This window comes from Balaenoptera ricei, chromosome 15, assembly GCF_028023285.1.
Source record: "Balaenoptera ricei isolate mBalRic1 chromosome 15, mBalRic1.hap2, whole genome shotgun sequence".
Lineage (NCBI taxonomy): Eukaryota > Metazoa > Chordata > Mammalia > Artiodactyla > Balaenopteridae > Balaenoptera > Balaenoptera ricei.
The window spans coordinates 53,974,722-54,000,507 of NC_082653.1; the positions used below are offsets into that span (position 1 = coordinate 53,974,722).

Here is a 25,786-nt window from a genome sequence, read left to right on the forward strand (position 1 = left end):
TGGGAATGGATGCTATGCTTGCCCTTCCTAATGGCTGACTGCTATTATATCATACATTTGCACCCATTCTTTCTTCCAACTGTATAAATGCCAAGATAGGACAAGGACAGAGCAGAAGTCACAAAGCTCGAGTGTTTAGAACATCAGGGCCAGCGTTCCATTTCTACATGGAGGCCTAGCTATACTGCAAAAAATCCTCATGTTCCAAAACACCTAAAAAGAAATATATATTTTTTTAGTCCGGTAACAGAAACATAAAATTTACCATTTTAACCACTTTTAAGTGTACCATTCGGTGACATTAAGCACATTCATATTATTGTGCAACCATCACCTCCATCCGTCTCCAGAACTTGCTCATCTTCCCAGACTGAAACTCTGTCCCCATTAAACACTAAGTCTCAATTTCCTCCCTGTTCCCAGGCCTTGGTAACCTCTATTCTACTTTCTGTCTCAATGAGTGTGACTATTCTAGGCACCTCATCTAAGAAAAATCATACAATATTTTTCCCTTTGTGTCTGACTTATTTTACTTAGTATAATGTCTTCAAGGTATATCCATGTTGTAGTGTGTGTCAGAATTTCATTCCTGGGGACTTCCCTGGTGGTCCAGTGGGTAAGACTCCGCGCTCCCAATGCAGGGGGCCCAGGGTTCAATCCCTGGTCAGGGAACTAGATCCCCCATGTGTGCCGCAACTAAGAGCAGATGCAGCCAAAATAAATTAAAAGAATTTCATTCCTTTTTAGGGCTGAATAACATTCTATTGTATGCATGTAGCACATTAATTCAATGTACATCTGGACTGTTTTCACCTTTTCACTACCTTGAATAATGCTGCTATGAACGCTGGTGTACAAGTATCTATTTCAAGTCTGCTTTTTCTTGACTTAGTGATTTTTTTTCTGAGTGAAAATTATTGATATTAAGTTTTTCATTATTATTTATCTTATTATCTTTATAATCTCTGTTGCATTTATGGTTACGTCCCCTTTCTAAATCTTTATACTATGTAATTGAGACTTCTTTTTTTCTGGATCATCTTGTCAGAGATTTACCAACTGCATTACTCTTTCAAATAGCTAATCATATTAGTTAGAACTGGGTTTGGCTCTGGGTTACAGAAAACCTCCAAAGAGCAGTGACTTAACATGTTCTCACTGTGAAATGTCCAGGGCTGGTCTGGCCGTCTACAGTGTCAGAGAACCAGGCTCCCCCGATCTGTTGCTCTTTCATTTCCAAGGAAGGAAAAGTCGCTGCCCAATATCCAAAGGTCACCCTTTTGTACAAGACAGTTTCTGGAGCTCCAGGCAGGAAGGAGGAGAAGGGAGGGAAGAAAGGCATGCCTTCTTTCTTCCATCTCCTGAGAACTGCACACACCACCTCTGCTCATATTTCATTGGCCAGAACACAGTTATATGGCCAATCAACTTGCAAAAAAGTCAAAGAAACATTTTGTTGTTTTCTCCTCTCCATATTTTGCTTTCAACAGTCAATTATCTTTCAAAGAAATTTTTTAAATGAGAAAAACTCATCTATTTCCCCCCTCCAGTGGTCTGTGTTCCTATGTATACATCTAAGTTTCTATCTGCTTTCATTTCTTTCTGCCTGAAGAATATTCTCTAATATTTCTTACAGTGCCTATCTGCAGGGAACAGATTCTCTCACCTTTTGTGTATTTGAAAATGTTTTCTCAAAGACTATTTTCACTAGATATAGATTTCTAGATTGATAAGGTTTTTTTCTTTTAGTGCTTTAAAGATGTTGTTCCAGTGTCTTCTGATTTGCACTGTTTCTGACAAGAAATCTGCAGTAAAATTCTAACCTTTTTTTTTTTTTTGGCCATGCTGTGCAGCTTGTGGGATCTTAGTTCCCAACCAGGGATCGAACCCGGGTCCTTGGCAGTAAAAGCATGGAGTCCTAACCACTGGACCACCAGGGAATTCCCTTTGTTCTTCTATTTTTAATGTATCTTTTTTTCTCTCAAATTTTAAAAGCTTTTTCTCATTATCACTGTTTTCAGCAATTTGATTATGATGTGTCTTGGTTTGGTTTCATTTTTATTCTTCTTGGGATTCTTTGAGTGTCTTGGATCTGTGGATTTATAGTTTTCATCACATATGAAAAACTTTGGCCATTATCTCTTCAAATACATTTCTTTCCTGACCTTCCTTTTTCTGGGACTTTAATTACATACAAGCACACATACACATACTGCTTCATATTGTCCCACAGGTCAGAGAGGATCTGGTGGAGTTTTTTTCCTTTTTCTTTCTGTGCTTTACTGAGGATTGTATCCATTACTATGTTAACAAGTTCACTGATCTGTTCTTCTATCCACCCCTGCTATTAATCCCATCTGGTGAAATTTATGTTTCACATACTGAATTTTTCAGCTCTATAAGATCTATTTAGTTACATTTTTATATCTTACACTTCTCTCGTAATTTCCTTTAAGTCCTTGAGCATATTTACAGTAGGTGCTTTAAAGGTCTTGTCTTTTAAGCATATCATCTCTCTCATTTCTGTTTCTATTGACTGATTTTGCTCTAGATTACGGGTCACATTTTACACACCCCCCGCCCCATTCTCATGTCCATGTCCATGTCATCAGATGCTGGACATTGTAAATTCTACATCACTGAGTGTTAGGTTTTGTTCCAATAGGTAGTTGGGTTACTTGCAGATTAATTTAGTTCTCTCAAGGTATGTTTTTAAGCTTTGTTTGGACAAGTCTTTAATATCCTTTACCCTAGAAATAGATTAGCCCAATTAGACCCTTCTAGAATCTCTACGAATGTCCTGTGTATTCAGTGAGGACTCTCCACCCTAGCTGGTTGAAACTCGAATATTTTCCAGGCCTATGGGAACTCCAGGAGTTGTTGACTTTACAGTTCTCCAGTTGTCCTTTGACCAGCCTCATGTAGTTTTACCCTATGTATATGTAGAGATTACAGGATTGTTGCAATTTTTAAATAGGGTGATCAGGGTAGGTCTCACTGAGAAAGGAACGTTTGGGCAAAGATTTGAAGGATGTGAGGGAGTGAATCATGTGGCTATCGGGGAGCAATGTCCCAGGCAGAGGGAAGAATCAGGGTGGTAGGAATGGCTTGCAGACGGGAACCCACCTGGTGGGTTCCAGGAACAGAAAGGAGGCCAGTGTGGCCCCAGTGGAGTAAGCCAGGGGAGGAGTCACAGGACGTGAACTCACAAAGGTCATGGGGATTATAAGCCACCATAAGGACTTGAGGTTGTACTTCAAGCAGGATGGGGATCTGGAGAATTTTGAAAAGAATTGAGGGGACTTCCCTGGTGGTACAGTGGTTAAGAATCCACCTACCAATGCAGGGGACACAGGTTTGAGCCCTGGTCCAGGAAGATCCCACATGCCGCGGAGCAACTAAGCCTGTGTGCCACAACTACTGAGCCTGCACTCTAGAGCCCATGAGCCACAACTACCGAGCCCGTGTGCCACAACTACTGAAGCCGGTGTGCCTAGAGCCCATGCTCCGCAACAAGAAAAGCCATCACAATAGAAGCCCATACACTGCAACAAAGACTAGCCCCCTCTCGCCGCAACTAGAGAAAGCCCACGTGCAGCAACAAAGCCAAAAATAAATGAATAAATTTATTTTAAAAAAAGAAAAGAGCATTGAGAGGAGTTATGTGATTCGTCTTACATTTTTAAAAAAGAATCCCTCGGGCTTCCCTGGTGGCACAGTGGTTAGGAATCTGCCTGCCAGTGCAGGGGACACGGGTTCGAGCCCTGGTCTGGGAAGATCCCACACATCGCGGAGCGACTAGGCCCATGAGCCACAATTGCTGAGCCTGCGCATCTGGAGCCTGTGCTCCGCAACGAGAGGCCGCGACAGTGCACTGCGATGAAGAGTGGCCCCCACTTGCCGCAACTAGAGAAGGCCCTCGCACAGAAACGAAGACCCAACACAGCTAAAAATAAATAAAAAATAAAAATAAAAAAAGTCCAGTGAGCAACTCATCAGGTCAGCTTGACTCCCAGAGTTTTTCAGGGAAGGTTTTATTGAGCACCTATTATGTGCCTTGATATTTTGCACTGAGTTAAGGTGGGTGATGGAGAATTCATCATGATATCAATCCACTCATTGTGTGATTATCAACATTTTCTTACTTAACACACAGTCAAAATATCATGTTTTTATATTTAAATGATTATGTTTATATCCAAACGTTGCTGTCCATCGTGCTCCTCTACTCGCTGTGGCTGGAGCCTTCATGTCTGCTGTGCTATACATCCCTTAGGGATTTTTCTCAAAGACTGATGATCCAGGCACTGAGATTGCAGCTCAGAGCCACATTCGTCATGATACACACAGACTGTTAGAAAATGAATGAGCTAGGGTTGTTTGTTTGTTTTAACTTATTTATTTATTTATGGCTGCATTCTGTCGTTGCTGCAAGTGGGCTTTCTCTAGTTGCAGCGAGCGGGGGCTACTCTTCGTTGCGGTGTGTAGGCTTCTCTTTGTGGTGGCTTCTCGTTGCAGAGCACGGGCTCTAGGTGCATGGGCTTCAGTAGTTGTGGCACGCGGGCTCAGTAGTTGTGGCTCACGGGCTCTAGAGCGCAGGCTCAGTAGTTGTGGCACACGGGCTTAGTTGCACCGCGGCATGTGGGATCTTCCCGGACCAGGGCTCGAACCCGTGTCCCCTGCATTGGCAGGCGGATTCTTAACCACTGCACCACCAGGGAAGTCCCTGTTTGTTTTAAACTATATTTAATTCCGTCAAGGCCAACAGAAAAGTCACTTGGACCTGGATTCTCTCCGCTTTTACCAGGTAATCAGTCTGGGTTGTCAAAAAGCATCCACCCCTGTTGCCTGTGTTCAAGGAGAGGAAGTCTGACTTTTCGGTCTAGAAAACTCCCGTTCAGGCAGCTGGCACCTGTCTGGAATCGAGGCTAGAAGACACACACACAAAAGCAGTGAAACTAGTTGGTACAGAAAAGCCAGGCAGTCCACCTCCACGTGCGCAGTTTATTGCAAGACAAAGTGTTGGCTCATCGCCTGGGAGTCCCAGACACACCCTCCCACCCCTGTGAGGGAGACAGCAGGAGAGCCCCCCAAAGCTGGGCCTCTGCAAAACTGAAGCACACGAAGTCAGTCTGTACCTTTTCTTTCTGTGTTTCTGTCTCCCTCAGCCTTGACCACACCCAGCCAGTGGGCTCCACCAGACCTGAGATGAAACCCCAGCTCTGAAAGCTGCCGAATGGGCCCTTGAGCAAGTCATTATTTACCTCTCTGAATCTCAAATTCCTCTTCTGTAAATGAGGATAACCCCCACCTTGCCCATCTCACAGAGTTTTGTGAGACCCAAAAGGAAAAAATGAATGAGAAAATGCTTTGCATACAATGATGAAAATAGGCTGGGAAAATGCACTATGTTATTCTTGTTAGTCTCAGCTCTGCCCCTGACAGTGTCACCATGGGCAAGTTAAATAAGTTCTTTTTTTTTTAAATAAATTTTATTGATTGATTGATTGATTGATTGGCTGAGTTGGGTCCTCGTTGCTGCGCGCCAGCTTTCTCTGGTTGCGGCCAGGGGGGGCTACTCTTCGTTGCGGTACGCAGGCTTCTCATTGCGGTGGCTTCTCTTGTTGCAGAGCACGTGCTCTAGGCGCGTGGGCTTCAGTAGTTGCGGCACGCGGGCTTCAGTAGTTGCGGCACGCGGGCTTCAGTAGTTGTGGCTCACGGGCTTGGATGCTCCGCAGCATGTGGGATCTTCCTGGACCAGGGCTCGAACCCGTGTCCCTTGTATTGGCAGGCAGATTCTTAACCATTGCACCACCAGAGAAGCCCCAAGTTACACAAGTTTTTTAAGTCTAAGTCTCCTCATCTTTTAGGCAGAGAAAAGATTACCTACCACAGACGATTAAAATAGGGATTAAATAAGATAGTTAATATAAAGCAAACACTGTTGGTTGGCTTTCCCAAGCGCTGGGGAGGGCTTCTCCTCTTAAATAAGAATGTAAGAATTTGCTAAGGGAAAGCTCTTTAGCCTTTCACTCTTCCTCGCTTCTTCTTCCTGCCTGGAATGTATGTGTGAGGCCCAGACGTGCAGCAGCCATCTTGCAACCATGAGACAAGAGGCTTGAAAATGAAGGTCTATGCTGGGGATAGAGGAACAGAAAAATGGAAAGAACCTGGGCTCCTGATGGTCATTGATACCAGCCCTGGAGTGTCTCCCTATGAACTTTCTGCTTCATAGGAAAAAACAATTCTTTTTTGGCATCAGAATCTGAAGTAGGGTTTTCTGCTGCTTGCATCCATATGCATTCCAAAGTAATACACTGTCTTAACTGTTTCCTAGAGAACACAGCTCTGAGGTATGGCGGGCATGTGGTTTTACTGTGTTGAACAAGATCGCTGAAGTGAAATTAAAGTTTGAGAATTGGATGAAAATGTTAATCATGGGAACTATGATTAATTTGAGAATCCTCATACTTTCATAAGTGAGGAAAATTATAGTGTTATTGTTATGAAACAACGGAGGTTATCAAATCGTTTGTCACTGGAAAAGATCCTTTGGCAAATGCTTCCCTTGAAAGTAAATGAATATAACAAAAGAAGTACCAAGCTTGTAACATGAAAATTATTAAATATTATAAACCAGAAAGTAGATTAGTGGAAAAGAATCTGAAAAGGAATATATAAATATATATATATATACATATATATACACACACATATATACGTATTATATATAAAACTGAATCACTGCTGTATAACTGAAACTAACACAATATTGTAAATCAACTATACATCAATTAAAAAATTTTTAAAAAAAAGAAAGTAGATTAGTGGTTGCCAGGCCGGGGATTGGGATGGGGTGGGGAGTTAATGGTAAGGTGTATTTGGAGTGATGAAAATGTTCTGGAATTAGATAGTGGAGATGGTTTTACAACTTTGTGAATGTACCAATGAATTATACACTTTACAAGGGTGAATTTCACAGAATGTGAATTGTATCTCAATCACCAAAGAGTGAATGAAGAGAAAAAAAGTAAAATAAACCAAAAAGTAAGTGGACTGACTAGTTAATCAAAGCCTTTTTCGAACTTCCATATAAGTCCAATAAATTGACCTCTTAGCCCAAAGACACATCCATGGACATTTCCACCGAAGATAACTTGAGAATTCTGTCATAGCGCCTCCTCTTTGGCAGCATTCCAGGCATCTTCCCTCAGTGCTTATGTTGATTGACATGGCTCATAAGGCAATGAAAAAAAATGTAATTTGTATCCACACAACCTGTGATACCAACGTAGAGAAAACAGCCTAGACTCTTCCATCAATTTGCAGTGTCAGTCCTCTTTGATTCAATAGCTGTGATTTGTGTCAATATCTGTGACAAAGACACAGCTCTGATAATAATACTATGGCCTGCTGTCTATACTCATAATTGAAGGAAATATTACATATCCATTAGGAGTTATAAAAATAGAGAGGTAATTTTTTCCCATTGAAAACAAAGCCCATAAAGATGGATATAAAATACTTTGTGCAGTTCCTGGCATACAGTAGTTGCTCAATAAAGGTTAGCTATTATAATTATTAGTGGACTGCCAGTGAATGTGGATAGAATTCAAAAGTTCTCCATTACTCCTTCTATGTGGACTTCCTCTCCCTCCTCCCAAGGTCCCAACATTTGGCTACCCCTACTCAGCCTTCCCACAGTCCTGACAGACAACTACGCAAGATCTGAGAAATGGACTCAAGCTGAGTTATCAATGACTGATGGACCCCCTCATGTCCCTTCCTTTTCCTTCCCTTCCCTCCACTGTCTGTTCTCAGGCTCTATCACATCTAAGTCATCCATATTTGCCACCCATGTGGGTGTGCAATACATCATCTTTCATTGACAAAAATGACCCTATTGCCTCCCAAACTATTTCTCCAGGAAGTAGGAGGGATGGGTCTAGGCTAACACAGTGTGGTCTCCATGGCAACAAAGCAAACTGGCTCATCCCAAGGGACTGGACTTCTGACACAGGAAGCAACGAAAGAGTCAGCCTTAGGCTGTCACAGCCTCAGCACCCACTCTCGCCGACACCCCAGGCTCCACCCAGATCCTCCACCCTGGGTCCCACACTCCCAGCCGTACTCTGACAAAGAGGCTGGGCTGGGGAGACCTAGGGCGCCAGACACACACCCAGGATGTGCTCACCACTCCCCAGAGCCAAAACGCCCTGGCTGAAAAACAGAGAAGTGAAACCTATAAAGAATCAGGGCTTGTTTCCAGGCCTCCAAGTTCTCCCACTCTGACCCATCTATTGCGTATGTGTGTAGACAGAGATGACAGAGACCTGTAGATGATAGAGACACAGATGACACAGGGAGAGCTCAGTTATACACTCGACACACACTCTCTCATTTGATCCTGTCGACCTGGGCAGAAGTATATTATTGATGAGAAAACTGAGCTTAACAGAGGCTTTTTCAACTTAGCTGAGGTCACCAGCTGACAGGAGACTGAGGAGAGGCTGGCACCAGATTTGAAGACTTACCGGGCACTGACAGCCCCACCTGAGCTTCTCGGCATCTCCCAGATTCACCAGACAACGTGAGGACCCTGCATCTGTGTCCAGGGCTGGCCCCCACCGGCACAACACCCCTGCCCTCCTGAGAGCCTCCTTACACAAGAGGCTCCAGCCAGACCACTGCCTCAAACGCTGGGGGGAACAGGTCAGTTATTCCTCGGTCTCCTCCGCCAGAGCACAAGCTTCACTCATGGAATCAGGGGTTCATGGGCTGGATCTTCACCCTCAGAATCTGGGTCTGGAAGAGTACGCCTGGGACTGAACTTTTGACTCCTCAGGCTTAGGTTGGGGGCCTCAGGTAGAGCCAACAGCTGAGGGAGTATTGGTTGAATAAGCGAGCAAATTCCAGGAATATTTTCATCTCCCAAATGTTAATTCACAGTATTAATGATTATACCACAATTTTAAAAATTTAGAACACTAAGTAGATTATGCATACAGATAAAATTTTTATTGTGCTAAAATAAACATAACACGATGTACCATTTTAATTATTTTTAAGTGTACAGCTCAGTGGCATTAAGAACATTCACACTGTTGTGCAACCGTAACCACCATCCATCTCCTCAATGTTTTCATCTTCCCCAACTGAAACTGTATTCATTAAACAACTCCCTATATCCCCTCTCCCCAGACCCTGGCAACCACCATTCTACCTTCTGTCTCTATAAATTTGACTATTATAGGTACCTCATATAAGTAGAATCATACAATATTTGTCTTTTTGTGCCTGGCTTATTTTACTTAGCATCAACTCAAGGTTCATCCATGTTGTAGCACATGTCAGAATCATATAATGTTTAAAAGACACTCATTGGATCATCAAAACATGCTGATGACCTCTTGTTGCAGTCAGGGCCCATTCTCAATGCTCCAGATCAAAAAAGGTAAATGACAGAGTCTCTCCTCCAAGATGTCAGCCAATGAAACTCATGTTAAAAGGGTCCAATGTGCTACTGGAGGAGAGACAGCCAACATACCCGGCCTTCCTCTCCACCCTTGAAAATGGCTTTCTGGGACTTCCCTGGTGGCACAGTGGATAAGAATACGCCTGCCAATGCAGGGGACATGGGTTCAATCCCTGGTCCGGGAAGATCCCACATGCCACGGAGCAACTAAACCCGTGCACCACAACTACTGAGCCTGCGCTCTAGAGCCCATGTGTCACAACTACTGAGCCCGCGTGTCACAACTACTGAAGCCCACGCACCGAGACCCTGTGCTCCACAACAAGAGAAGCCACCACAAAGAGAAGCCCGCACACCGCAACGAAGAGTAGCCCCCGCTCGCCACAGCTAAAGAAAGCCCACACGCAGCAACAAAGCAGCCCAAAAAATAAAAATTAAATTAAATCTTTAAAAAAGAAAGAAAGAAAATGGCTTTCTACCCTCCAGCCTATAAACTATGGACCATTTCTCCAGGTGAATCTATTGATTCCAGAAGACAATGTAAAAATGAAAATGACTAATGGGAGGAATTTCAGGCCACATAAGGGTGGTGAGTAACAAGTATCAGATGGTCCAGTACCAAATCCTCAGGTCATGCTCTGGAACAAAGTGGCCACTTTGTCTGTGGATCTTTCTGCAAATTCTGAAGGGCACCAAGACTTCCCATCCAGCAAGACCACTGCTTCGGCGCCCACGACCACCAGCATGCCTGCTGGGAGGCTGCAAGAAGGCCATGGATGGAATGAAGATCAGAGTTCCAGGCAGTGATAGGAAGTAGAGGGAGGGAGGCAGCATTCACTGAGCTTTTACTCAAAGCAAGTGCCACACTAGGTGCACCTACACACAGCATCCCACTGAATAATCCCAACAGCCAAGTACATGAGATGCCATCACTTCATGTTTATAGATGCAGAAACTGAGGCTCAGATGAGTGGATAAACTACCCAAGGTAATACAGCTAATTAGCATTGGAACGGGCAAGCAAATTCAGGCTTGTTCAAACTCAGAGCTCTTTTCTTCAGCCCATGATGCCTCTCATCCCACGATGGGGAGTGATATGTTCCCCACCTCTCACCTCCACACTGTCCCCCACCTAAGACCGCAGACATGCATCACGGGAAGACACTTTAATGGTGGGAGCCACAGAAAGCACAAGGGTGTTATCCTCCTCCCACAGAGACCATGAAGGGGGCTGGGGGTCCCTCAAAAGAGGACCTCTGGAAAGGACAGGTCTACTATGAGACCTTAAGTGAGAAAAGGGCAAATGCTTACAGCACCGACAGCTTAAGCATGGGCAGGGCTGCTGGCTTAAATGAAGGATGCTCGAGCAGCTTTTCTAATTAATGATGGTTGAGTCATAAGAAGAAAAAAATGTTGGCTCCAAGCTGATGCTAAAAGAAGGGTGCCCTCTGCAAAGTGCCTGAGTAGATGTCTCCTGCAGCCGCGTCCCCCACTCTCTCCTCCAGCCCTGATGCCACACCTTCTGGCACCTTCTCGTGAACAGAGGCTGCAAAGAAGCAGAAGGCCTAGCCCAAATGGTTTGAGAGAGCTCACCTTGGCCAAACAAACGATTGGTGAGGATGCTGATGGGGAAGGCACTTCCACATGGCTGAATGGACCACAGCTGGTCTTGTACATCAGCTACAGCATAATCTGAGGGGCACTGGCAAGTCCACTTCTCTACACTGATGTCACAGCTCCTGAGATCTCACCTCCAAAAATGACTTTCTTCAGGTTCCTTTCCCGAGGAGAAGTTTTCTTGGGAGGAGAACATGCATCAACTCCCGGTGAAGTGTTAGGTACAGAATCAAATGGATCTTGAAGGTCACATGATCCTGCCCGGTGCAGGAATTTCTGACAGCATCTGCTTGTATATTCCAGGGATATGGAAACCACAATCATGGTTGTACAGCTCCCATAAAGTTCTTTACCTTAAGCCAAAATATTTTCCTATAGCTTCTTCTCCTCCTCATATGGCATTGGGAACAAATGTGCTTCTTCAAGGCAGTCTTGCAAGCCCCCAAGTACCTCTCCTGAGAACCCCAGTTCTCCCAGCTCTTCCTTGTGGCGTAACTTTCAGGGTACCCCCTTTCCAGGACGCCTCCAATGGGCCCACTCCAAATTAGCAATAAGACTCCCGCCTGTGTGTGTAGAACTGCAGAGACAAAGTGTAGAATCCCAGTTATTTGTATACACACACATGTACACATACACACACTTACACAACCAAGGGAAAACAAAAGGCTCCAAATGGAGGTAACCCAATAGACCCCTGGGAAGCATCAGATGTGTTAGGCACTCCTGGATGCAAGAAGCAGCAACTCTCTCAAGTTAGTTCATGCAATACTGTTAGGATACTTGTAGAAATAAGGAATAGAGAAACCTTAGCAACAGACCCTTGGAGAAATCAAACACCTGAGCCTTGTGGGAAGAGCAGGAATCTCCAGGAGAGCAAGGCCGGCCAGGCACTGGAACTGGAAGGCCACTGGAAATCCAAGGCAGCTTGGGAAAGCAGGCCATCTCGTAGACCCCCAAGCAGTAGGCATTCTGAGGCTCATTCCAGTGCTCTGCCACTAGTAATTCAGCTCCCCTCTCACTCTGCTTCCTCTCATCCATCTCTTTTTTTTCTTCTCCTCTGCCAAGTGTGTGGTTGATCCTGCCTCATTTCCCAGTTCACAGCTCTCCGGGCCCCCGCAGAGATCACTGGCCACTGCTGCTCAGGAACGAGCAGAGGAGGCTCATCAGGAGCTGGAGGCATCCCAGTTTCTCTCAAGAGGAGGACGGTGAGCAGGACCAGCCTGTGACTGACCTTTTAGTACATCCGGTACCCAGAAGGGAAGACTAAGAAGGTGTTCATTTCAGGGCACACAGGAAATAAGCAAACAGAGACTTCTTGGTTATCAGGTCCCCAGAGAGAGAATCGACTTGATTCTGATATACAGATGGAAGGAACTCATGAGAATCACCCCACGTAACCAGCTGCTTCTTGTTGATGATCATTTGGGGCTCGGAATAGTTCCCAACCCCAAACATCAGCCCCATCATCTGTCCACCTACCACTTCACTTTCAACCCTCTGTGGCTTCCACGTTCCTCTATTAAAATAAAAATGCAGGACTTCCCTGGTGGCACAGTGGTTAAGAATCCACCTGCCAATGCAGGGGACACGGGTTCAAACCCTGGTCTGGGAAGATCCCACATGCCACGGAGCAACTAAGCCCATACACCACAACTACTGAGCCTGTGCTCTAGAGCCCGCAAGCCACAACTACTGAGCCCACGTGCCACAACTACTGAAGGCCGTGCACCTAGACCCCATGCTCCACAACAAGAGAAGCCACCACAATGAGAAGCCCGCGCACCACAAGGAAGAGTAGCCCCCGCTCGCCGCAACTAGAGAAAGCCCAGGCGCAGCAATGAAAACCCAATGCAGCCAAAAATAAATAAAAATAAATAAATAAATAAATTTATTTTTTAAAAACTATTAAAAAATAAATAAAATAAAAATGCTGCTTAGGAATAAATTTAATGAAAGATGTGCAAGGCTTTTATATTGAAGACTACCAAACACTGTTGAGAGAAATGAAAGACCTAGATGAATAAAGAGATGTACCATGTTCATGGATTAGAACAGTGGTCCCCAACCTTTTTGGCACCAGGGACTGGTTTCGGGGAAGACAATTTTTCCACAGACGGTAGGGGGCGGGGGTAGGGAGATCATTCAGGTGGTAATACGAGCAATGGGGAGCAATGTGGACCAGCAGATGAAGCTTCACTCTCTTGTCTGCCACTCACCTCCTGCTGTGCGGCCCAGGTCCTTACAGTCTGTAGACTGGTACCAGTCCATGGCCCGGGGGTTGGGGACCCCTAGGTTAGAAAACTCAATATTGCTAAGATGTCAATTCTCCCCAAATTGATCTACAGATTCAATATAAACCCAATCAAAATTCCAGAAGGCTTTTTTTTTTAGAAATTGACAAGCAGATTCTAAAATTTAAGTGGAAACGAGAAGGACATAGAATAGTCAAAATAATTTTAATAAAGAATGAAGTTGGTGGACTTACAGTAGCTGATTTTAAGACTTACTATAAACAACAGTAATTAAGACAGCTTGGTATTAGCATTAGGATACACAAATAGATCAATGGAACAGAAAATAGAGTCCAAAAATAGCCCTACATATATATGGCCAATTGATTTTCAGCAAAAGTGCCAAGATAGTTCAATGGGGAAAGAAAAATCTTTTCAACAAGTGGGCTAGAGGGCTTCCCTAGTGGCGCAGTGGTTAAGAATCCACCTGCCAATGCAGGGGACACGGGTTCCAGCCCTGGTCCAGGAAGATCTCACATGCCGTGGAGCAACTAAGCCCGTGCGCCACAACTACTGAGCCTGCGCTCTACAGCCCATGAGCCACAACTACTGAAGCCCGTGTGCCACAACTACTGAAGCCTGCGTGCCTAGAGCCTGTGCTCCGCAACAACAGAAGCCACCGCGATGAGAAGTCCTCAGACCACAAGGAAGAGTAGCCCTTGCCTGCCACAACTAGAGAAAGCTCACGCACAGCAACGGAAGACCCAACGCAGCCAATAAATAAATATAAATAAATAAATAAAATATATTTAAAGAAAAAAAAAAAAACAAGTGGGCTAGAATAACTGTCTACCCAAAAGGGAAAAAAGATATGAACCACAGCTTATTACATTACACCAAAAAATTACGTTGAAATAAATCCTAGACCTAAATGAAAAACTAAAACCATACAGCATCTAAGAGAAAACATAAGGAGAATATCCTCATGACCTAGAAGTAGGCAAATATTTCTTAGGCAAAACACAAAAAGCACTAGCCACAAAAAAATTAGTAAACTGGAATTCATAAACATGTTAAATTTCCAACACACCAACCGGAATTGCTACAATTAAACAGACTGACAGCACCAAATATTAGTGAGGATATGGAGCAACCAAAACTCTAAAATGTTGTTGATGGGAGTGTAAAATGGTAAAACCACTTTGGAAAAAAGTCTTACAGCTTCTTATAAAACGAAAAATAAAACCATAGACTCAGCACCTCCATTTCTAGGTATTTACCTAAGAAAGAGGTAAACACATGTCCATGAGAAGACTTTTACAAGAATATCCATAGCAGTTTTATCCATAATGCCCAAACTTGGAAATGTCCCAGATGCCCATCTATAAGAAACTATGGGGACTTCCCTGGTGGTGCAGTGGTTAAGAATCCGCCTGCCAATGCAGGGGACATGCGTTCAAGCCCTGGTCCAGGAAGATCCCACATGCCACAGAGCAACTAAGCCCATATGCCACAACTACTGAGCCTGTACTCTAGAGCCCGTGCGCCACAACTACTGAGCCTGCATGCCACAACTACTAAAGTCCGCGTGCCTAGAGCCCATGCTCCACAACAAGAGAAGCCACCACAATGAGAAGCCTGCACGCCACAATGAAGAGTAACACCCGCTCGCAGCAACTAGAGAAAGCCCACACACAGCAACGAAGACCCAACACAGCCAAAAATAAATAAATAAATATATTTTAAAAAAGAAAAAAGAAACTATGGTAAAGTTGTACTACTCAGGAAAAAAAAAGGCACAATGCACAGTCACAACAATATGGGCAAATCTCAGAAACATTATGCTGAGTGAAAGAAATGAGTACCTAGTATATGATTCCAATTATATGAAGTTCTAGAACAGACACAATTAATCTATGTTGGAAAAAAGCACCACTGTGGTTGCTTCTGGGGGGCTAATGTAGGAATTGACCAGGAAGTGGCACGAAGGTACTTTCTGAGGTGATGGGAATGTTCCATATCTTTTTTTTAAATAACAGCTTTATTGAGGTATATTTCATATGCTATATAGCTTACCTTTGTAAAGTGTACAATGCAGTAGTTTTCAGTATATTCAGAATTATGCAACTGTCACTGCTAATTCCAGAAGAAACCTGATATCCATTAGCACCCCTCCACCCCTAGCCCACCCTTGAACAATGCATCTACTTTCTGTCTCCATGATTTGCCTATTCTAGACATTTCGTATAAATGGAATCATACAATACGTGGCCTTTTGATCTGCCTTCCTTCACTCAGCATCACATTTTTAAAGTTCATCCACGTTGCAGCATGAATCAGAACGTCCTTCCTTTTCATGGCTGAGTAATATTCTGTTGTGTGGATGGGCAACATTGTGTTTATCCACTCCTTTATCGTTTTGGGTGATGGACATTTGGGGAAGAGCTTGACGGGAAAAGGCACAAGGGAACTTTCCAGGGTGACATAGTACTTACCTGAGTATATATATTTGTCAAAACTTATTGAACTGCGCACTTAAAATATGTGCATTTTATTGTAAATAAACTATAATTCAAAGAAGAAGGCCCCAGAGAGAAAAGAATAAAGAAAGACAGAAAGAAAGAAAATTGGGAAGAAGGAAGGAGGCAGGAAGAGAGGGAGGAAGAAAGAAAAAGAAAATATATTCTGGGAGGTAATTCCTCCTTGTTTTAGCCACGACCCTCATGGGTTATTTGAAGGGTGGGAAATCACTGACGACGACAACCCCCACCCCCTGCCAGCTTCCCCGGTGGGCTGTAGCAAACTGCGTTCAGTGGGTATCAAGCTGTGCTTGGGATTCCCCCAGCGACCCTGTGATTATCTGAGCGTGCTCACCAATCAACTCTTGTTGCCTTCACAGGGCACATTCCACTGCAGAGAAAACCCGCCTTTTCTGCACCCAATTTGCAGAGAGTCTGCTTTGGGCTGGCCCACCCCCGCACAGGCCCCCGTGCCCCCTCAATCCCTTTTGAGATCATCTGAGTTCTCTGCTCACCAGGCAACTTTGTGAAGCCAAGTCGTCCTCCCAGGGAGATTTTCCTGCTGCAACAGGGAGATGTAACTGGTTAGCCCGGCAGTTCTAGCTCTAATGTAAGTCAATAAATTGACATGAATTTGACATTTTTTTAATATTTTTTTTACACCTGAAAGAAGGCCTGGCAGGCAGGGAAGGTGCCTGAGGACTTAGTCACAAATTATATCAGGACACCCCGGGCAACGAATACTTTGTCTCCTCGTCAAAGGACACTTAGGATTCCGCAGGTTAAAAATGGTCAAGCAGTGGCATTTTCTTTAGCTCAACCTGTAGAGCATCTAGTGGTTGCAATGAGACAGGCTGGGACCTGGGACCCTTTGCTGCAGTGCTTGCACCTGGACAAACGTCTCCTGGAGCAACAAAATACAAAGAAACCATAAGACTAAAAATAACTGAGGGCTTGGCAGTTAGGGCAAAGTATGGACAAAAAGATACACAGAGAAAAAGCCCAACTGCCACTTCTGAAGAGCCAGGAGCAAAAGCAGGGGGTTGGGAGAAAAAGCAGGGTCCTGCGCATGCCCCCTGCACACATCACCAAAGGGGTGGGCAAATCACCTAAGCCACCCCTCCAGCCGGACCCCTGGACACACCCCACCTTCACTCCATATAAGGAACCAGCTCACGCCACCTCAGGGAGGGAGGGAGCAAGGAAACCTGTTGTTTGTTCTTGCTCCCCCGCACGCCGCCCCCCCCCCCCGAGCCCCCTGCAGCAGGGGTCCCAATAAAGCCTTGCCTGAATTTCTTGTCTGGCCTCTGATCAACTTCTGCTGATTAAGGAGCCAAGAACCCTGGTCAGTAATAGCCAAGACTCTGCCTGCAGGGCTGGACACCTCTGTCCTAATTGTGTTTGGGGGTGCAGGGGTGGGCAGTAGTGTATATGCAGGAAAAAACGACTAGTAAGATGATGCCAAGTGCTGTACCAGTGCAGCGCCGTGAAGTTCAAGTAGCGGAGAGGCCACTTCACACTGTTCTGTCCACACGTGCCGTGCCCCCAGGCTTGGGATGTGATGGCTAATCAGTGTAGCCCCACCTCCAAGATACTCCCTCCCTCCCGTGTTGTCTAGGGGCGTAGACTGCCTAGCAAACAAAGAGTTGGGATGCTCTGTGGGAGTCGTTACAACAGAATTAATACAATGGAGTTCACCTAGGGCTTCTGCCTGAGAGCGGGGGGGACCTTAATGGAAGACAGGCTGGGTCCACAGAGGACGTTCCAGAGAAGCAAGGCTCTTGGAGTAAAAGCGCAGAGGTGGAAACACACGCAGACTGCAGGATGCATTGCTTCCCGGTTACACCCTGCATCAAGAGGCCACAAAATCTCCCCAGGGCTTACCTCCAGGAGTGAAACAGAAAGGAAGAGATTCCCGCCCTGGAAACAGCCTGGCTTCTCAAACTGGTTTCTGGCCTGAGCCATTCCCTGATGGTCGGTATCACAAAGGACAATGAATGAGCCAACCACGCTATCATATCCATATGCAAAAACAGCCATGTCACTGAGACAGAACTACACACCAGTAGTAACTGGATGACGTTTGGTCCCAAGGGTGAGAAAGTCTGGAGATGAAAAGAAGACAAAGGAGAGAGGAAGGGAAGGAGAGAGGGATGAAGGAGGAAAGAGAGGGGAAAGGGAGACAGAGCTGGAGCAGAGGAGGAATGGGCATCCCCCCTTTGCCCAAGGAGTGCAGGCCAGACTTTCCAAGACACGGAGAGCTTCCTAGGACTCCTGACCCCAGAGAACATGATCTGGGCCACGGCAGTGGAACAGGCTGTGAGGCCTAGGGGATGGAATAGCCCTTCCTGGCCTGGGTATCTAACCCCTTTAAGCCACAGACCTTGTCCTGGATACATATCCGAGCAGGAGAGCATCAGGAACTATAATAAACACCAAGGGGAAGATTTTGCAAATAATTGTTTTCAATTGTCACTACTTAAGGGCTAAGACTCTGAAGTCTGAGAGGCAACATTTTATTCTCCCTAAGCAATCAGAAACAAGAGGAGAACTCTCTGTACTTGGTAAATCCGCGTTGGTGTGGGCCCACAGGCAGCAGAACATGACAGAGGGGGTGGGCAAAGGTGCAGGGATCCTCAGCAGAGGTGCGATTCCAGATGGTCCAGGTGTGGGGACTGAGGGGGCTGCAGCAGAGAAGGCAGAAGGCAAACCAGGAGAGGAGCCCACTCCAAAGAAAGCCACCAGGGCCACACATGGGAAGGGGCGCACATATGCAGCCCAGGTGGACAGAGGCCCTTGGGAGAGGCTCCTCCTTAGCAATGAACACCCCGGCTGTTGGCTAGGCTAGATCAGCCATGTGGCGCGTGAGTGGACTGCACAGGCTGGGGAGCTGGGGGCTCTGGCTCTGCTATGAACTGGCCAGGGAACCCTGGGCCAGGCATTTCCTCTCTCAGGACCCGTTTCCTCATTCTGAACAGGATGGCAGGTGGAGGGGTTACAGGCTTTTCTGCTGATGTCTAAGACCTACAGAAGCATCACTGTAGGAAGAGAGAGGCTCGACAGCCCTCTACCCCAAACTCTACCAAAATATGTCTCTAGCACTTCCTTCCTTCAACTATTTGCCATTCTCCTCCAGCTTTCTTAGTCCCTTCTCTTTCTTCCTGGGCAAGAAAGTAAGCTTGCAAGGGGGCACCCTCCGCATTTACCAGGGAAGACCTGTGGAGTTGGATACATGCAGAGCCATGCCTGGAAAGCTCTTCATACACATGCAGGTCTGTGACTCATGCCCAAAGGCACTCAGCCTGAGAAAGCCAGGGTCTTGGTGGGCTTTGCTGGCTGCCTGGGGGCCGGCCTCATGCTACGGTGACATGCCCAGGGCTGCCCACCACTTCGGGTGTCTTCTCCTCCAAGGCACCTAAACCTTGACTCTTACCCTCAAAGTCTTGCTCCAGTTAGACTTGCAGGACAAATAGGACGAACCAATGGCGTGACTTCAGGCCTCTGAAGACATGTGGGAATCAGGAGGGCACTTTTCCAGGCCCTGTGTAACACAGCTGATGCCTCTGCCTACCCCATTTCTAAAGAGACTCTCCCCCTCAAACCAGGACATTCTCCCGGGGTGGGGGGTGAGACCCAGAGATACCCCAGGCTGGCTGACTCTTCCCTAACTTTCTATTTCTGCCATACGTGCAGGCCTGCTTTCCCCTGCAGATGAAATGAAGATGTTTCCCAGGTTGTTGGGTCTTCCCTGGCGGTCCAGTGGTTAAGACTCTGCGCTTCTACTGCAGGGGCACAAGTTCGATCCCTGGTCAGAGAACTAAGATCCTGCACCGTGCGGTGCAGCCAAAAAAAAAAAAAAGGAAGTTTCCTGGGTTAGAAAAACCTAAGGAAGACTCATAAGACAGAATCAGAAGGAAGGAAGAGGAATTGATTTGGGAAAGTGGAGGGAGGGAGAGGGTGACTGAAATTCTGGGTAGGAATGTAAATTCACCCAAAATTTGTAACATTCACTCTCACTCAGTAGAGTGATGAAGTAGTGACATTTGTTATCACTATTACTGTTTTTTTTTCCTTTTTTTAATTGAAGTATAGTTGATTTACAATGTTGTGTTAATTTCTGCTGTACAGCAAAGTGATTCAGTTATACATATACATACATTCTTTTTTATATTCTTTTCTATTATGGTTTATCACAGGATATTGAATATAGTTCCCTGCGCTATAGAGTAGGAGTTTGTTGTTTACCCATCCTATATATAATAGTTTGCATCTGCTAACCCCAAACACCCACTCTATCCCTCCCCCACACACTCCCCTCACTGTTACTGTTTTAGTTCTACTTTCAAAAGGCAACATTTTAAAAACAGCTTTATTGAGATATGCTAGTATGCACAAGATTCACCCATTTAAATTGCACAATTCCATGGTTTTTAGTAGGGTCACAGAGTTGTGAAACCATCACCACTATCTAATTTTAGAATATTTCATCACCCCAAAAAGAAACCCCATACCCATCACCAGTCACTCCCCATTCTGCCCCTCCCCACTTCCTAGGCACAGGCAACCACTAATCTACTTTCTGTCTCTGTAGATTTAAAAGATTGCATTTTGCCCCCTTAGGTACTTTTCCTACAGTCAGGATATGGCATACAACAGATGGCAGTGATGTCTTAATCAAGATCTCATGACTCATAAAAATGGCCAACAAAGAAAAGATGCGTCTTCTTCCTCTTCCGGGGACAGTATCTAGAGGCATTCAGGATGGTTCAGCGTTTGACATACCGTCGTAGGCTGTCCTACAATACAGCCTCTAACAAAACCAGGCTGTCCCGAACCCCTGGTAATAGAGTTGTTTACCTTTATACCAAGAAAGTTGGGAAAGCACCAAAATCTGCATGTGGCGTGTGCCCAGGCCGACTTCGAGGAGTTCGTGCTGTGAGACCTAAAGTTCTTATGAGGTTGTCTAAAACGAAAAAACATGTTAGCCGGGCCTATGGTGGTTCCATGTGTGCTAAATGTGTCCGTGACAGGATCAAGTGCGCTTTCCTCATTGAGGAGCAGAAAATCGTTGTGAAAGTGTTGAAAGCACAAGCACAGAGTCAGAAAGCTAAATAAAAAAATGAAGCTTCTTTGGGTAATAAAAAAAAATCAAAAAGAAAAGATGCTTAAAATCACTGATCATTAGGGAAATGCAAATCAAAACCAGGATGAGATATTACCTCACACCTTAGGATGGCTACTACCAAAAAAAACAGAAAATAACAAATGTTGATGAGAATATGGAAAAATTGGAACTCTTGTGCATTGCTGGTGGGAATGTAAAATGGGGCAGCCACTATGAAAAACAGTACGGCGGTTCCTCAAAAACTTAAAAATAGAATTACCATACTATCCAGAAATTTCACTTCTGGATATATACTCAAAAAACTGAAAGTAGGGTCTTGGAGAGATAATTGCACACCCATGTTCCTAGCAGCATTATTCACAACAGCCAAGAGGTGGAGGCCAACCAAGTGTCCATTGACAGATGAATGGATACGCAAAGTGTGGTATATACATACAATGGAATATTAGTCAGCCTTAAAAAGGAAGGCAATTCTAACACACACTACAACATGCATAAACCTTGAGGACATAATGCTCAGTGAAATAAGCCACTCACAAAAAGGCAAATATATTGTATGATTCCACTTATATGACGTACCTAAAGGAGTCAAATTCATAGAGACAGAAAGAAGGGTGGTTGCCAGGGGCTGGGAGAGGGGGAATGGGAGTTAGTATTTAATGGGGACAGAGTTTCAGTTTGGGAGGATGAAATCGTTCTGGGGATGGATAGTGGTGGTGGTTGCACAACAGTATGAATGTACTTGTTAACACTGAACTATACACTTAAAAATAGTTAAGATGGTAAATTTTATGTCATATATATTTTACAATTAAAAACAAAAGGATCTTATGACTATATTACTCAGCCATAAAAAAGAATGAAATAATGCCATTTGCAGCAACGTGGATGCACCTAGAGATGAACATACTAAGTAAGTCAGACAGAAAAAGACAAATACCATATATCACTTATATGTGGAATCTAAAATAGGATACAAATGAACTTATTTACAAATCAGAAATAGACTCACAGGGCTTCCCTGGTGGCGCAGTGGTTAAGAATCCTCCTGCCAATGCAGGGGACACGGGTTCCAGCCCTGGTCTGGGAAGATCCCACATGCACGGAGCAACTAAGCCCACGCGCCCCAACTACTGAGCCTGCGCTGTAGAGCCTGTGAGGCACAACTACTGAGCCCACAGGCCACAACTACTGAAGCCCGTGCGCCTAGAGCCCGTGCTCCACAACAAGAGAGGCAACTGCAGTGAGAAGCCCGCACACCGCAACTAGAGAGAGCCCACATGCAGCAAGAAGACCCAAAACGCAGCCAAAAAAATAGACTCACAGACAGAAAACAAACTTATGGTTACCAAAGCGGAAAGGTTGGGGGAGGGATAAATTGGGAATTTGGGATTAACAGACACTACTATATATAAAATAGATAAACAACAAGGACCTACTGTATAGCACAGGGAACTATATTCAATATCCTGTAATAACCTATAATGGAAAAAAATCTGAAAAAGAATATATATGCATGTATATGTATATATAGGTATGCATGTATATAACTGAATCACTTTGCTGTACACTTGAAACATTGTAAATCAATTATACTTCAACAAAAAAAATTAAATTAAAAAAAAAATCTCATGACTGATACCAAAAGGCTTAGGCCAGGGATGCCTTTCTTGTGACACACAAAAGCCTACTTTTCTTCCTTTTAAAAATAAAATATAACGTTTTATTACACAGCTAAACATAGGCAACGTTAGCAAATATTTATAAAATGTTATTCACAGAGTGTGCTTTTTAAGAAACAAACACTCAAGCACAATTTGTTCCTTTCTCATTAATCCTTAACTATTAGCACAGGCTTAATAATTTTGTAAGATTGCATTGACTGAATCCTTATATACAAAGGATGACAAGCACACACCATGCGTTAATTCATGTACGCTTCCGATACTAAGAAGCAGATCCGACTACTGATCCCATTTCACAGTAGCAAAACTGAGGCTCAGAGATACTAAAGAACTTGCCCAGAGACCCAATCGAGTCTTCTGTATCCAAGATGAGTACTAAGTGTTACTTCTATTAAAGGACAATCGTTCTCAAGAAGTATGAAAACATCTACTCTCTCATCAGTTAGGGGCCAGTTTAAACAAACCCACCCCAAAAACCTTTTTCTTAGCAATTCTCTACCAACAGCTTACCAATTACCTTCCAAGAATAATTTTTTAAAAGCCTGCATCCCTTACAACAAAAACCTTCAAAACATTCAGTCAAGCGTTCTTTTTTTTTTTTTTTTAAATGTAATGAGGTTTGGGAGCAAATGCATCTGATGATGTCTTAGCTAAGTCCCACATCTTTCAAGTCCTCTACTGGAAAGTTGGACAGCCCATGAAGAGCTGAGGGCCGAAAACAAGCCAGATGCAGGTCTTTTACGTAGTTCCTTCCGTCACTCAATCTCCATCACCTCCACCGTCTCTACACAATGTCTCTAGTTCATTGTGAAACATGAAAAGCATTCCGGTAACAACGCGATGTTGACCATCTGTCTGGTTTGGCAGGAGAGACATTCGGAGGAAGCCCCTTTTGATGAAGCTGGCCCCTTCCACAGGCCAGGCTTCCAACATGCGGGGTTTGTGTTCTGTGAACCCAACTGGTCTCTGTTGTTTGGACTAAGGGCGGTTCTCCAGAACGTATTTGGAATCAGGAGTAACAGATCCTCACTGAGTCTTGGCTGGCCTCTTGAGTGGAGGGAACTATATTTGAACAGATCAGGATGGCCCTTTTCTGCCTCACGCATGGGTCGGAGGCAGGGACAGCCAACCTGCCACCTTGCACACCAAGATGCTGCCCCGTTTCTTGATGGCCAGCCAGCCCCTGGGTCAAGTCCCTTCCTGAGACCCAGTCTGCTCCTGTCCTTCAATCTCATGGTATATCTCTGAATCTTTCAAAGAAATTCTACTCTTTGCTGTAAACTAACTCCAGCTGATTTCCGTGCATGTGATAACAGAAACCGAATACGATAGTAGACTCATTTCCCCACAATTTGTATCATCGCTGGGCTTATTTTTTCCTACATTGTCAGATTCAAAGAAGAGAAAGGCATCTCCAGCCCAGAGTTACTTACCTGCCTGAAGAGGAAAGCTCTGCACACCATGAGGACCAAAAACAGGCCCCCATCTTCCTAGGCACCACTAGAAAAAGTGCAATAACTGAACATGAAACAGTCGTGGTTGCCAGAAAGAGGTAAAATAATGTTAGATAAACTACACAACGACATTTAAATGCATTCAACTTTAATACTGCGGTTATCTGCAAAAATGAAAACAAAGCAAGTCAAGTTCCTTGGTAAAAAAACAAAAACAGGACTTTTTAAAGAAAACAGTTAGGGTGAGGCCAAGGAAAGGACACCAACTGGGAGGCAGGAGAAACCTAAGGGGAAAACTATCCTGCACACATGCCCCTGAGACTGGGCGGGAAGGGACGGCCCCTATCCATCCATCCATACGCCTAGGGCAGGGAAGGAAAGCTAAAAAATCCTTAGTCTTGGGACTTCCCTGGTGGCGCAGTGGTTAAGAATCCGCCTGCCAATGCAGGGGACACGGGTTTGATCCCTGGTCTGGGAAGATCCCACATGCCGCGGAGCAACTAAGCCGGTGCGCCACAACTACCGAGCCCGCGTGCCTAGAGCCTGTGCTCCGCAACAAAGAGAAGCCACGGCAATGAGAAGCCCGCACTTCACAATGAAGAATAGCCCCCGCTCACTATCAACTAGAGAAAGCCCGTACACAGCAATGAAGACTAACAACTAGAGAAAGCTCGTGCGCAGCAATGAAGACCCAAGGCAGCCAAAAATAAATTAACTTTTAAAAAAATCCTTAGTCTTTTCTTTTTAATTGAAGTATAATTAATTTACAACGTTGTGTTAGTTTCAGGTGTACAGCAAAGTGACTCAGTTATACTATATAACGTTTTTCAGATTCTTTTCCATTATTGGTTATTACAAGATATTGAATATAGTTCCCTGTGCTATACAGTAGGTCCTTGTTGTTTATCTATTTTATATATACTCGTATCTGTTAATCCCAAAGTCCTAATTTATCCCTCCCCCACCCCCTTTACACTTTGGTAACTGTAAATTTGTTTTCTCTGTCTGTGAGTCTGTTTCTGTTTTGTAAATAAGTTCATTTGTATCATTTTTTTAGATTCCACATATAAGTGATAACCTGTGATATCTGTCTTTCTCTGTCTGACTTACTTCACTTAGGATGATCACCTCATAGTCTTAATTAGAGAGAGAGGGAAGAGGACGGAGAGTCATGCTCTCAGATGAAGGTAGCACTCCCTCCCTCGGTTCAGACCGGAAGGCTCACGTCCGTGAACAAACCAGGCTCGTTCAGACCTGCACATCTGTGCTTAGCTCTCTCCCTGCCCAGGAGGCCTTCCCTTCTCCTGTCTACTTAACCCAACCCTAGTCATCCTCAAATGCCCTGCAGTAGAGGCCCCTCCTCCCCGTCACCTGCCGTGTCACCGCCAGCCCTTCCAGATGTCCCCCTTGACCAAACTCCCAGGGCACAGAACCACGGCTGGCATAGCCCTCAGAGAAAACATCCGACTTAGTCACACCTTCCATTAAAGTTCTTAATTACAAGCATTTCTTTGAGTGTGTTAGTACTGTTGAGATTGTAAGTCTCCAAAACAGGGCAAGGACAAAACCACAGAGAAGTCTCATCCTGCTGTGAGTGGTAGTGTCCCAGCAGTGTGGAGAAAGGCGGGTGAAGAGGCAACTCAGCAGCACTGACATATGCACGACCTAATACTCCAGGCC

The 25,786-nt window shown here is 44.8% G+C and overlaps 2 protein-coding genes across 2 annotated transcripts in view; one reads left to right on the forward strand and one right to left on the reverse strand.

Moving 5' to 3' along the window:
- Nucleotides 1-25,786, reverse strand: part of ADCY9 (adenylate cyclase 9) — a 173,986-nt gene that overhangs the window by 137,427 nt on the left and 10,773 nt on the right. The gene's annotated exons all lie outside the window — the stretch shown is intronic.
- Nucleotides 20,569-20,988, forward strand: LOC132348879 (large ribosomal subunit protein eL34-like). The gene has a single exon (XM_059896821.1). The coding sequence runs from the start codon at nucleotides 20,604-20,606 to the stop codon at nucleotides 20,955-20,957; it is 354 nt and encodes a 117-aa protein (XP_059752804.1). The 5' UTR covers nucleotides 20,569-20,603; the 3' UTR covers nucleotides 20,958-20,988.